At 37.7% G+C, this 13,021-nt stretch overlaps 2 protein-coding genes across 2 annotated transcripts; both read right to left on the bottom strand.

Moving 5' to 3' along the window:
• Nucleotides 1-889: 889 nt before the first annotated feature.
• Nucleotides 890-1,862, bottom strand: LOC119583917 (the record flags this gene model as incomplete). Its single annotated transcript, XM_037932631.1, is given in 2 exon segments — nucleotides 890-1,007; nucleotides 1,730-1,862. Coding segments are annotated over 2 exon segments (213 nt in total), but the record flags the coding sequence as incomplete, so codon positions are not given.
• Nucleotides 1,863-3,658: 1,796 nt separating this feature from the next.
• On the bottom strand, nucleotides 3,659-11,620 carry LOC119583626. The gene is made up of 3 exons (XM_037932211.1): nucleotides 11,520-11,620; nucleotides 4,788-4,880; nucleotides 3,659-3,847 (listed from the first exon to the last, which is right to left on the bottom strand). Exons 1-3 carry the CDS (start codon nucleotides 11,565-11,567, stop codon nucleotides 3,674-3,676), a joined length of 315 nt encoding a protein of 104 aa, XP_037788139.1. The 5' UTR covers nucleotides 11,568-11,620; the 3' UTR covers nucleotides 3,659-3,673.
• Between the last annotated feature and the right edge of the window lie 1,401 nt (nucleotides 11,621-13,021).

Raw genomic sequence — 13,021 nt, 5'->3', positions numbered from 1 at the left:
GACAGTCGAGTGTAGTCACTGTGACTAGGAATAGTGGAAATAAGATGTGACTATTCTGTAAGTTGTATTCTATTACCAGTGGACCACGTGGCTGTTTTCCACGTGGATCCAAATGTCCCAATAGAACCACCCGCTCAGCGAGGGCGGAGGTCACATTTATATCTGACCTCGTTTGACCGGGAGTTCGTGTGAAGCACCGACGCGGTAGGGTCACCTCTCGCCTCCCTCCGGGGGAGTTCGTGCTAAGCTACCACCGCGCTAAGGTCAGCCCTCGCCTCCCTCCAGGTGGGCTGACCGTGACCTCCGCGCGGCCCGATTATAACTAGACATGTCTTGTGTGTTTTATACTGCGTGGTGTCAACTCTCAGAAATAAAGAGTCAAGCCGTTAACAAGTATAACTACCCTCTGTTCACCATTGTACTAAGGATGATAGCCTTTTACAGAGTGTGTGTGTGTGTGTGTGTGTGTGTGTGTGTGTGTGTGTGTGTGTGTGTGTGTGTGTGTGTGTGTGTGTGTGTGTGTGTGTGTGTGTGTGTGTGTGTGTGTGTTGGTGTTGGTGTGTGTGTGTGTGTGTTTGTGTGTGTGTGTGTGTGTGTGTGTGTGTGTGTGTGTGTGTGTGTGTGTGTGTGTGTTGTGTGTGTGTTGTGTGTGTGTGTCTATCTGTGTGTGTGTGTGTGTGTGTGTGTGTGTGTGTGTGTGTGTGTGTGTGTGGTGTGTGTGTGTGTGTGTGTGTGTGTGTGTGTGTGTGTGTGAGTGTATCCCCTACTCTCCCTCCCTCCTTCCCTCCCCTTCCCTCCCTCCCTCCCCTTCCCTCCCTCCCTCCTTTCCTCCCCTCCCTCCCTCCCTCCTCCCCTCCCCTTCCCCCCCTCCCTCCTTCCCTCCCCTTACCTTCATCACAATGACCTTGAACTTCTGGCCGGGCTTGACGTCGGGCCAGCGCTCCGCGGACACGAAGGTGGCGTCGGGCGTCCACCTCCCGTCGTACTTGTCGTTCATCACGACCTCCCTGGCGGCGGAGCGGAAGGGAATCGGAGCGAAGGGAGGGGCGGGGGGGGGAGGGCGGAGGGAGTGGAGTTAAAGAAGGGAGTGGAGTAGAAGGAGGGAGGAAGGGAGTGAAATGAGGATGGAAAGGGAGAAGAACAATAGAGAGGGAGCAAAGGGAGAGAAATTATAGACAGTTGGGTGGATAGAATGAGGAAATAGAGGCAGGAGGGTGGAGGGCGATAAGGAGAGGAAGGGAAAGGGAAATAAGTGTTTGAAAAGGGATAGGGAAAAGACGAGAAAGAACGGATAGGGAGAAAGAGAGAAAGGAAGCCAGGAAGAGAAATAAATGGAACGAGAGGGAGGTAAGCGGGAGGGGAACAGAGAGAGGGATGGGTGCAGGAAGTGAATAAAATTAGAACGTTCACTCTTTTAAAGGAAGTTCGTATCATACAGCCTAGAATATTGTCATTTATACCCAGTTTTCATATACACAATAAAACAAAAAATGGTTAGAAATGATGAAGACCTCGTGAAAGTGAATTTATTTCAATTTTGCTATTCTAACTTTCGGCCCAGCGAGCAGTAAAGTGAATAGATTAGTGCTTATTATAACTACTCTCCTGACCATCATTCTTAGATCTGTGCAAACCCTCCCTCCGCTTTAAACCTCCTTTCCTAGCGGTCCTTCCCCTTCCGAGGCCACCAGCCTCGTCGCCTGCCCTGCCCGCCGCCGTCGCCACCCACCTATCGTTGTCGGGATGGAAGCGGCGGAGGTGGAGGCTGAAGAGGATGTCGCCTTGCGCCCAGTCGAAGGCGGCGCCGCCCTCAGGCTCCCACATCAGCCGGAAACCCACGCTGGGGGGGGAGGGGGCGTTAGGAATTTGGTTGCTTATTCGTCTCATTTTGGACATTTGTGCGTTTGTTTGTTGCTTGAGGATTAATTTTGGTGTATTGATTCTGATGGAGTCATATTGGTATATTGATTCGGATGGCTTTAACTTGATACTTATATTCATACATTGTTTTGACAATGATTGCTGTATATATTTGGTTGTTATGTGTGAAAATGATCTTGTTTCTTATGATTTTGATGTACTTAATTAGTTACTAATCTTCGATCTATCTGTTCGATGCTCGTGCCTTTCCCTTTATAGAATCCCCAAGCTAACCCACCCACCCACGCTCACCTTCCCGCCCATTCCACCCACTCCCAACACCGACCACCCACCCGCCCTAACCGGCCACAAAACTCCCTTCGCTTTCCCTCTGACTAAGGGGGAACCTCGACGGCGAAAACCTGATCCTGCGTGAGGGACGTGGTGAGCGAGCGCAGGGGGTTGGGAGCCGGGTCGTCGTGCAGGGGGTCATACACGTGGGCGGCGCCGTGCTGCAGCCCCTCTGTCCTCTGCCAAAGTTTTTGGCCTAAAGTGTTCGATGATGGCAGGCGAGCCTGGGGGGGGGGAGGAGGGGGAAAAAGGATGGGGAAAGAGGGGGGAGATTGTGTGGTGTGTTGTTGTATCAGAGAAGAGGGAGAGGAGAAAAGAAAGAAGAGAGAGAGAAAGGAAGGGGAGAGAGAGAGAGAGAGAGAGAGAGAGAGAAGAGAGGAAAGAGAGAGACAGAGAGAGGGGGAAGAAGGGGAAAGAAAGAGAGAAAAGGGGAGACAGAGAGAGACCAGAGAAAGAGAGAGAGGAGAGAGAGAAAAAGAAGAGAGGGGGAGAGAGGGGAAGAGAAAAAGGAGAGAGAAAAGAGAGGAAGAAAAAGAAGAGAGAGAGAAAGAGAAAGAGAGAAAAAGAGAAGGAGAGAGAAGAGAGAGAGAGAGAGAGAGAGAGAGAGAGAGAGGGAGAGGAGAGGAGGAGAGGAGAGAAAGAAGAAGGAAGAGAGAGAAAGAAGAGGAAGGAGAAAGGGAGAAAAGAGAGGGGAAAAAAAGGGGAGAGAAAAGAGAGAGAGAGAGAGAGAGAAAAGGAGAGAGAGAGAGAGAGAGAGAGAGAGAGAGAGAGAAGGAGAGAGGAGGAGAGAGAGAGAGCAGAGAGAAGAGAGAGAGAGAGAGAGAGAGAAGGAAGAGAGAGGAGAGAGAGGAAAGAGAGGAGAAAAGGGGAGAGAGGAGATGAATGATTGTGATTCGGCGAAATTGTGTGGCGACGGACTGTGTGTAAAAGGAGGAAAACATTAGTGCAGCCGTTCCTCCTGTTCGCAACCCCTTTCTAGTTCCTCCGACACATCCATGACCTCCCACATATTTTTTTAGGCCAAAATAGCAAAATGTACAAAATGTACAAGCTTTATTTACTTAACTGCAATACAATATCCCTAAGAGCCATGTCTTCACATTATAATATGAGAACAGACTAACGCTTAGCAAACTGGCTTATACTTTTCCCCCATAGGTTTGAAACCACTGTATTAGTGAGTACGACGAATACTTTTCGTGGAAATGGATTTGTACATTTCTGTGTATGGCTGAAAGCAGGCATGCAACTTAACAGAAAACGATTTTAAGAGGAACTACACCTATAATCAAACAGTATGTGTAGGACAATCTCCGAGAAACAATGTACCAATTAATCCACAACAAAAAAATATAATTATAATTTTATAATATAGTTCGATTCCATTTGTTAGAATGGGTATTTTTTGCGTGTCTATTTCATTATGTTGTAAGCATTTATACCACAAAAATTTGAAAGTTAATTACCTGCTAATGCCCAATAATTCGGTAATAACCTTCGAATTGTTGGCTGCCTGCTGGGCTAAAATATCGTATCGGTCATACCAAGTATTGCGTTTCGTTGCCAGCTCCACGAAGCTGCCGTGCATTGCTTCCACGAGGCGCTTGATCTGGTTGTCGCCATCGTCGCTTTGCTCCTGTAATGGAAGGCCAGCTGTTGTGCAGCTTAAGTCTGAATGAAAAGATGTTCAGCTGTCAGCAGATTGTCAGGAAGAGGGCAGCTTCTGTAGAGAGTACAGTATCCCTGGCGTAAAAATAAGTTTTAGTTGTCAGCGGAGTGTGGGAAAGGAGAAAGTCAGCCATCGTCAGAAAATGCATTTCAAGGAGGTGTTAGCTGTCGCTTGGTCGGCTGGCAAATGAGAAGTCGCTGTCAGGAGAACGTCAGCTGCTGCGAAGATTCATGAGATCTCCGAAGAATGATATTGATCCAAATATACAATAAAGGGGCACACGTTATTTTCTAATTAACAGAATATAAGGTATCCTCTGAAGCAGACAATTGCTATGTTTTTTATTAAAAAAAAACTTAATGAAGTCAAATTTAACAACACATTCGATACATCTATAGACAATGCTGGTGCATACGGAAAGGGAAAATGTTAATAACGAGAAACGAAGAACAAAAATATGAATCGCTAACCTGCGGTTAAAACGAAAACCCCGAATTCTCGTTTCAATACATTATTGACATTTTTTTTTTCAGTTTTGATTCTAAAAGCATAGCTTTCCGCTTTTCCTGTCCAGTCTACATAAAAACCTTTTTTTTATATTATGTAATCAGTTTACGCATTTGTTTCATAAACAATCGAACAAATATCACCAAACAGCAAATTGCAATGCACTAGAGGACAACTGAGAATTCATATTTGAAAACAAAACTTTGTAGATAATTATCAGATTATGCAATTTTATTGATTAACTCACCATCGAAAAGAACAGAAAATCCAAAAGCATTGTTAAATGACATTGCAAGAGCGAAATAACAGGAAAAAAAAAAAGAGTCTTAAACAATGAAATACGAAAAGAAAAGAATCCCAACGTGAGCAAGATGCAAATGCAATTTCATCATTCTTTTACCTCGCCGCTGTCGGGTTCGTCGGCCTGAAGCTCCACGCCCGAGCTGGCTTCCCCCTCGAACCAGCTCAGAACACCCGCTTGTGTTGCGGTGACCTGAGGAGAAAATATGAGGAGGAGCAAAGGTGGTGATAAAGATAAAGAAAAAAAAACGATTGTAGAAATTTAGGTGATAAGGGTAAAATAAGTTGGCAATTAATTGTCGAATCATAGACTTATTAAACCAACTCCGTGAACATATAATCAATTGTTATCACTAACATCAAATATATCCCTACCAAATTTTGCCTGATTACAGGTTTACTTCGTGCTTGACACACAGGGTACAAGTGGTTCGCAGAGTGCAAGTTACTTCAAATCAATCAGGGGGCAGAAGCGATACGAAGAAGAAAGATAAGGCAAGATAAGGGCAACATACCTGAATGACTAATAGGTTTGTCGTCAACCAAAGTAGTTTCTGTATGCTGATGGAATATTGTTGACAGGCATATGTATAAAGATGATAATGGTGAATGATATTGGTAATGTAATACTTATGGCAGCAATAATACTAAAATCACAATCATATGTATTACTCACAGGAACAGTAATGATAAAACATAATAATGATAATGATAATAGAGAATATAAAGGTTATGATAAGCATAATGATAATAGTAACAATAATAATCATAATAATGGTAAGGATAATAAGGATCATAGTGGCAATTACAACAGTCATCAATAAGTTGATGATGATAATAATAACAATGATAAAAACAAAGTTTATGATGACTGTGACAATACGAAAAGAGACGATAATAACAATAGGAATGATAATAATAATAACAATAGACAAGATGATGATATTACTAGAATAATAACAAGAGTAATAATAATAAAAACGATAATAATAATCATTACAACAATTATGACGATAATGATAACATTAATGATAATCATAAGGATGATAATAAAATGTTAGTGATAATGAAAATGATAACAGTAATAGGAAAAAGGATAATAAAAATCAAAATGATAACAATGAAAATAATAATAATAATAATAATAATAATAATAATAATAATAATAATAATAATAATAATAATAATAATAACAACAATAATGATGAAGATGATAATGATGATAATAATAACAATGATAATAAGAATGGCAATAATAAAATTATGATCATAATAACTATAATGTGATGATAACAAAAATATAAATAAAATACTAGTACAAATACCACTCCTACTACTGCTGCTGTTATCATTATTATTATTATCATTATTATTATTGTTCTTTTTATAGTTGTTATTTTGTTATCATTATCATTGTTATCATTGCTATTGTTGTTGGTGTTGTTCTTATTGTTATTATTATTATTGTTATTATTATTATTATTATCATCATTATTATTATCATCATTATTATTATTATTATCATTATTATTATTATTATTATTATTATTATTATTATTATTATTATTATTATTATTATTATTATTATTATTATTATTATTATTATTATTATCAATATTATTAATATTACTATTATTATTATTATTATTATTATTATTATTATTACTATTATCATTATTATCATTATTATCATTGCTATTATTATTGTTATTGTTGTTGTTAATATTATCATCATCATCATCATCATCATCATCATCATCATCATCATCATCATCATCATCATCATCATCATCATCATCATCATCATTATCATTGCTAGTATCATTATTATATTATATTTTATCATTATTATCATTATCATTATCATTATCATTATTATTATTATTATTATTATTATTATTATTATTATTATTATTATTATTATTATTATTATTGTTATTATTATTATGATGATGATGATGATGATTAATATTATTATTATTATTATTATTATTATTATTATTATTATTATTATTATCGTTATTATTTCTACTGTCATTATCATCGCATTACCTTTATTGTTAGTGTATTATTACTGTTATTATCATTACTATTATTAATATTATTTTTAGTAATATCATTATCATTATTTTTTGTTATTACAAACCCAGACTGGTGGACGAACAACCCTGTGCCTCCATCAGCCGTTTCCATGCCCTGGTAAATGGGGAGGGCTGACGGCAGGAAGGGTATTCGGTCGTAAAAACGTGCCAAACCGAAGATGCGGATACAAAGGAGCAGAGATAAAGCTAGGGCATACCTCGCAAGTGATGCGCAGCAACATCGCCATAGAACAACAGCTACCTTACCCGGAGGCGGTAAAGAAGATAGCTCAGAGGGGAGAAAAGAGGAAGAAAATGGTGTAAGACATTACGTTTGTGATCACAAAAGTGGTGGATGTAATGGAGAGGAAGAAAATAGACGTGTTGTGTGTACAAGAAACTAGATGGAGAAGACAGAAGCCAAGGAGCTGGGAAATGGATATAAGCTGTACTACATGGGAAAGGACAACAGGAGGAGAAACAACGGTTAACGTTGTGTGCAAGTACGCTCCTCAAGTGGGGTGTACGGAACAGGAAAAAGAAGAGTTCTGGAATGATGAAAACACCGGATACGGAGGTTACAGGAAAGTACGAAGTCGGAACACGGAATGAAGGAGAAAGCAAAAAACATGGCAGTAGTTAACACCTACTTCCATAAAAGACTAACTTGTCGAGCAACCTATACTAGCGGTGGACAAAACACATAAGCTGACTACATCTTGTGCGGGAGAAAGGAACTACATAAAGTAAGACTGCTATGTCCTATCAAAAGAAGCTATGGCTATGCAGCATAAGCTGGTGGTCTGTAAAGTAGAGATGAAACAACTGAGAAAAACGAAACAGGTCAGAACACAGAAACCGCGTTGGTGGAAGTTGAACGAAGAGGAACATCGGCATAAGTTTGTCCAGTAAGTGGAAAAGAAACTGGAAGAGGAAAAGCAGAAGACGTGGAGTACATTGAGCAATGTAGTGTGGGAAACGGGAGAAGTATTAGGACGTACTTCGGGAAAGAAAGGGGAGACTTGGTGGTGATGTACTAAGGTACAAGAGGCGGTCAAAGAAAAGAAAGGAAAACGGAAAGAGATCTAAACAGCTGCAATGAGACTAGTGCAGTCTACAAAAGGGCAAATAAAAAGACTAAGCGAGAAGTGGCAAAGGCCAAAGGTAGAGCATACGAGGATTTGTTTAGTAGCCTAAAAGGGCAGGATGGTCAAAGAAAAGCTATCAGGATAGCGAAAAAGAAGAACAAGGAAACACAGGGCGTGTACCAAGCAAAAAGAGTGAAATATAGTACAGGTTCTAACAGAAGATAAGGAAGAGATGGAAGGAATACTATCAACAACAGATGAATGTACAGAATCCAAGGGTAGAACGGGAGATAGAAGCGGCAGAGGAAATGGAGGTAGAGGAAGTGAGAGAAAAAGAGGTGACAGCGGCTATGAAACGGATGAAGAGGGGAAAAGCAGTAGGACTGATGACATACCAGTGGAAGCGTAGAAGACTATGGGGAGAACGGAAGTAGAGTGGTTAACGTCAGTGTTCAGAAAGATTATAGAGATAGAACATATGCCAGATGAATGGAGAGCTAGTACTCTAATACCAAACTTTAAGAATAAGGGTAACATCCAGGATTGTGGAAACTACCGGGGCATCAAACTTACCTCACACACGCTAAAGGTGTGGGAAAGAATTATAGACAAAAGGCAAGGAACAGAGGTATCGGAGCAGCAATTCGGCTTCATGCCCAACAGAAGCACAATGGATGCCATATTTGCTCTCCGTCAAGTAATGGAGAAGTACAGAGAGAGGCAAGAACAGTTGCATCACATCTTCATTAATCTAGAGAACGCGTACGATCGGGTCCCAAGGCAGGAAGTGTGGAATTGTCTGCGGCTAAAGGAGGTGGAAGAGAAATACATAAGGGGGGTACAGGATATATATGAGGGTAACAAGACACTAGTGAGATGTACTGCAGGTGACACAGGGGAGTTTGAGGTAACGGCGGGACTACATAAAGGCTCAGCGCTTATCCCTTTCTTGTTTGAAGTTATTATTGATTGTATGACGGAGAGATGCAAAGGGAGGCCCTGTGGGATATGTTATTAGCAGACGACGTTGTGGGGAGTGCAAAGACAAAAGAGGAGGTAGAACAGAGGCATGAGTTGTGGAGAGAGGCGATGGAAGTAAGAGGTATGAAAGTGAGCAGGCAGAAAACCGAATACCTGAAAATGAACGCAGGGGACGAAGAGGAGGGGCAGGAGGAGTAAAGGGTAGAAAAAATTCAAGGGGAAGTTGTTAAACAAGTGGAAGAGTTCAAGTATTTGGGATTTGCTGTACAGGCAGATAGTTAGTTAGAGAGGGAAGTTACGAAACGGATACAAACAGGATGGGGAACATGGACGCTGTGAAGGGGAGGATGTACAAGACGATGGTGAGACCGGCGATGATGTACGGGATGGAAGCGGTAGCTGTAACAAAGCCGCAGGAAAGATAAAGGTTGCGGAAATGAAAATGTTAAGATGGTCGCTGGGACTCACAAGACGGAATAGAATGATGAAGTAAGAGAGAGGTTGAAATTAGGAGAAATAACAGGGAAGCTACGGGAACGTAGCTTACGATGGTTGGGACACGATGATAATAATGATATTAGTAGTAGTAGTCATAATAACAAAAGTAATGATAATGATGATACTCCTACTAATACTAATGATAATGGTAATAACAACTACAAGAACGAGAACAATAATAATAATAATAATAATAATAATAATAATAATATGACAATAATAAATATGGTAATAGTAGTAATAACAGCAATAATAAAAAAATATAATGGTCATAATTACTATAAGATTATTCATAATAATCGCAATCATAATGAGAGCAATAACAATAACAGTGTTAACGATGATGATGACGATAATAAAAATAAGAACAATAATAGTAATCATGATAATAATAATAATAGTAATAAAAATAATGATAACAACAACAACATTAATAATAATAATAATAATAAAATAATTATTAGGATAAACAATGAATATAATAATAATAATGATGATATTAGTAACAATAATAATGGTACTAATAATAATTATAATAATTATGATGATGATAATAATAATTAAGATGATAATGATAATAATCAAATAATTATGATAGTGATAATAATAATAGTAATGATGATGATGATAATAATAATGATAATAATAATAATAATAATAACAACAACAACGACAACAACAACAGCAACAACAACAACAATAATAGTAATAATAATAATAGTAATAATAATAATTATTATAATAATAATAACAATAATAATAACAATAATAACAATGATAATATGATAATATATATATTAATTATACTAATTATATAATAATAATAATAATGACAATATGAGTAATAATGATAATGATTATAGTAATAACAATTATAGTAATAATAATAATAATAATAATAATGATAATAATAACAATAAGGATGATAATAAAAATAAGCATGATGATAATAATAACAATAACAATTATTGATGATGATGATGATGATAATAATAATAATAATAATAATAACAATAATAAACAACAACAACTACAACAATAATAATGATGATACTACTACTACTACTACTACTACTACTAATAATAATAATAATAATAATAATAATAGAAATAATAATAGCAATAATAATAAAAATAATGATAATAATTATAATAATAATATAATAATAATAATAATAATAATAATAATAATAATAATAATAATAATAATGGTAACATAATAATGCTCATAGTAATGATATATACTATAATGATAATAATAACAATAACACTACTACTACTACTACTACTACTACTACTACTACTAGTAATAATAATAATAATTAATAATAATAATAATAAATAATAATAATAATAATAATAATAATAATAATAATAATAATAATCACAATAATATAAAAATAATAACAAAAACAACTTCCACAATAGGTATAAAAACTACAGAATTATCAATCTGAGGAACGATAATTATAATACTATTTTAAATACTGACAATATGGTTATAATAATAGCAATAATAATGATGACGATGATGATATTAATAATAATAACAATTTTGATAAAAATAATACCAACAATAATAAAAGCTAGTACTAATAATTTTGATAATAATGTAAATAATACAGTGATGATGATAATGATTATGGTAATAATGCTAATAATAATTATTATGACAATCATAATAATAGTAATAATAACAATAATAACAACAACAATGATAATAATATTAATACTAATACTAATACTAATACTAATATTACTAATACTAATAGTAATAGTAATACTAATACTAATACTAATATTATTACTACTACTACTACTACTACTACTAATGATAATAATAATGATAATAATAACAACAACAATAATAATGATAATGATAATAATAATAATAATAATAATAATAATAATAATAATAATAATAATAATAATAATAATGATAATGATAATAACAATAATAATAATGGTAATAACAACAATGATAATAATAACAATAATAATAATGAAAATAACAATAATGATAACGATATTAATAATAATATTAATAATAATATAAATGTCGATGCTTATGAAAATGAAAATGATCATAAGCATACGAATAATAACTACAACAATAATGCTAATGACGATAACAACAACAACAATAATGTTAATGATAAGAACACAGCAACAGCGGTCCCTCACCGTGACGGCTAGGCCGAGCAGCAGCAGGAGCCGGCGAGCGTTCCCCATGGCGGCTGCTGAGGGTGTGGGCCTTACGTCACTGGTCGAGAGCGGCGGCGGCGGACGGGGCACGGAACCAAAGCCTTAAAGGGGGGCCCGGGGGTTTTCCCGTTATTGTAAATTTTTGTTGTGGCTACTGCTATTTTAAATTAAACATTATCCACATTTTATTATTCTGCTGTTTTTCTAATGATCAAACCCTGATGTTGCAATTTCTAAATTTTTATTTTTGTTATTTTTATTATCATTTTATTTCATTAAACCCTTTTTAAATTTCCATTATCATTGTCCTTTTTCATTATCATTATCTCCCCTTTTCTCTCTCTCTCTCTCTCCTCTCCCCCCTCCTCTCTCTCTTCCCCTCATCTCTCCAAACTCTCTCTTCCCTCTCTCTCTCTCCTCTTTTTTTTCCTCTTTTCTCTCTCTCTTTTCTCTCTCTCCTCTCTCTCTTTCTCCGTCCTCACTCTCCCCTCTCTCTTCTCTCTCTTCTCTCTCTCTCTCTCTCTTTCTTTCTCCGTCTCTCTCACTTTCCCTCTCTCTCTCTCTCTCTCTCTCTCTCTTCTCTTCCTCTCTCTCTCTTTTCGGTCTCTCTTTTCCTCTCTTCCCCCCCCCCCCCCTCTCTCTCTCTTTTCTCTCTCTTTCCCCCCCTTTTTCCCCTTCCCCTCTCTCTCTCTCTCTCCTCTCCCCCCTCTTCTCTCTCCCCCTCTCTCTCTCTTTTTCTCTCCCCTTCTCCCCCCCCTTTTTCCCCTTTTCCTCTCTTTCTTCCCTTTTTCGCTTTTCTCTCTTTCTCCTCTCTTTCTTTCTCTCCCCCTTCCCCCGTCTCTCTCTCTCCTTCTTTCTTTTCCCTTTGTTTTCCTCCTTCTTTCTCTCTCTTTCTCCCCCTCTCTCTCTCTCTCTTTTTTCCCTCTCTCCCTCTTTCTCCTCTCTCTCTTTTTTTTCTCTCTCTCCCCTTCCTCTCTCTCTCCCTCTCTTTTCTCTCTCTCTTTCCCCCCGTCTTTCCTTTTCATCCTTCCCCTTCCCCTCTCTTCTTTCTCTCCCCTCATCTTCCCCCTCGTCGCTCCTCGCCCCTCCTCTCCTCTCTTTTCTTCTTTTTCCCTTTCTTTCTTTCTCCCGCCCCTCCTTTTCTCTCTCTTTTCTCCTCATTTTTCCCCTTTTCTCTCTCTCCGCTCTTTTCTCTCTCCCTCCCCTCGTTCCCCCTCCTCTCTCTCTCTTCTCTCTCTCCTCTCTTTTTCCCTCCTCCTCTTTTCCTCCCCTCCCCCTTTTTCTCATCTTTCTCCTTTTCCCTCCTCTCCTCTTTTTCCGTCTCTCCCTTTTTCTCTCTTTCTCCGTTCCTCTCTCTCTCCCCTCCTTTTCCCCTCTCTCCTCTCTCCTCTCTCCTTTTTCTCTTTTTCTTTTTTTTTCCTCTCTCTCCCCCCTCCTCCTCTCTCTCCTCTCTTTCTCTCTTTCCCCTTTTTTCTCTCCTC

This window comes from Penaeus monodon, chromosome 17 (assembly GCF_015228065.2).
Source record: "Penaeus monodon isolate SGIC_2016 chromosome 17, NSTDA_Pmon_1, whole genome shotgun sequence".
NCBI lineage: Eukaryota > Metazoa > Arthropoda > Malacostraca > Decapoda > Penaeidae > Penaeus > Penaeus monodon.
The sequence above is the reverse complement of the archived record's forward strand: the minus strand, read 5'-3'. Positions and strand labels throughout refer to the sequence as shown.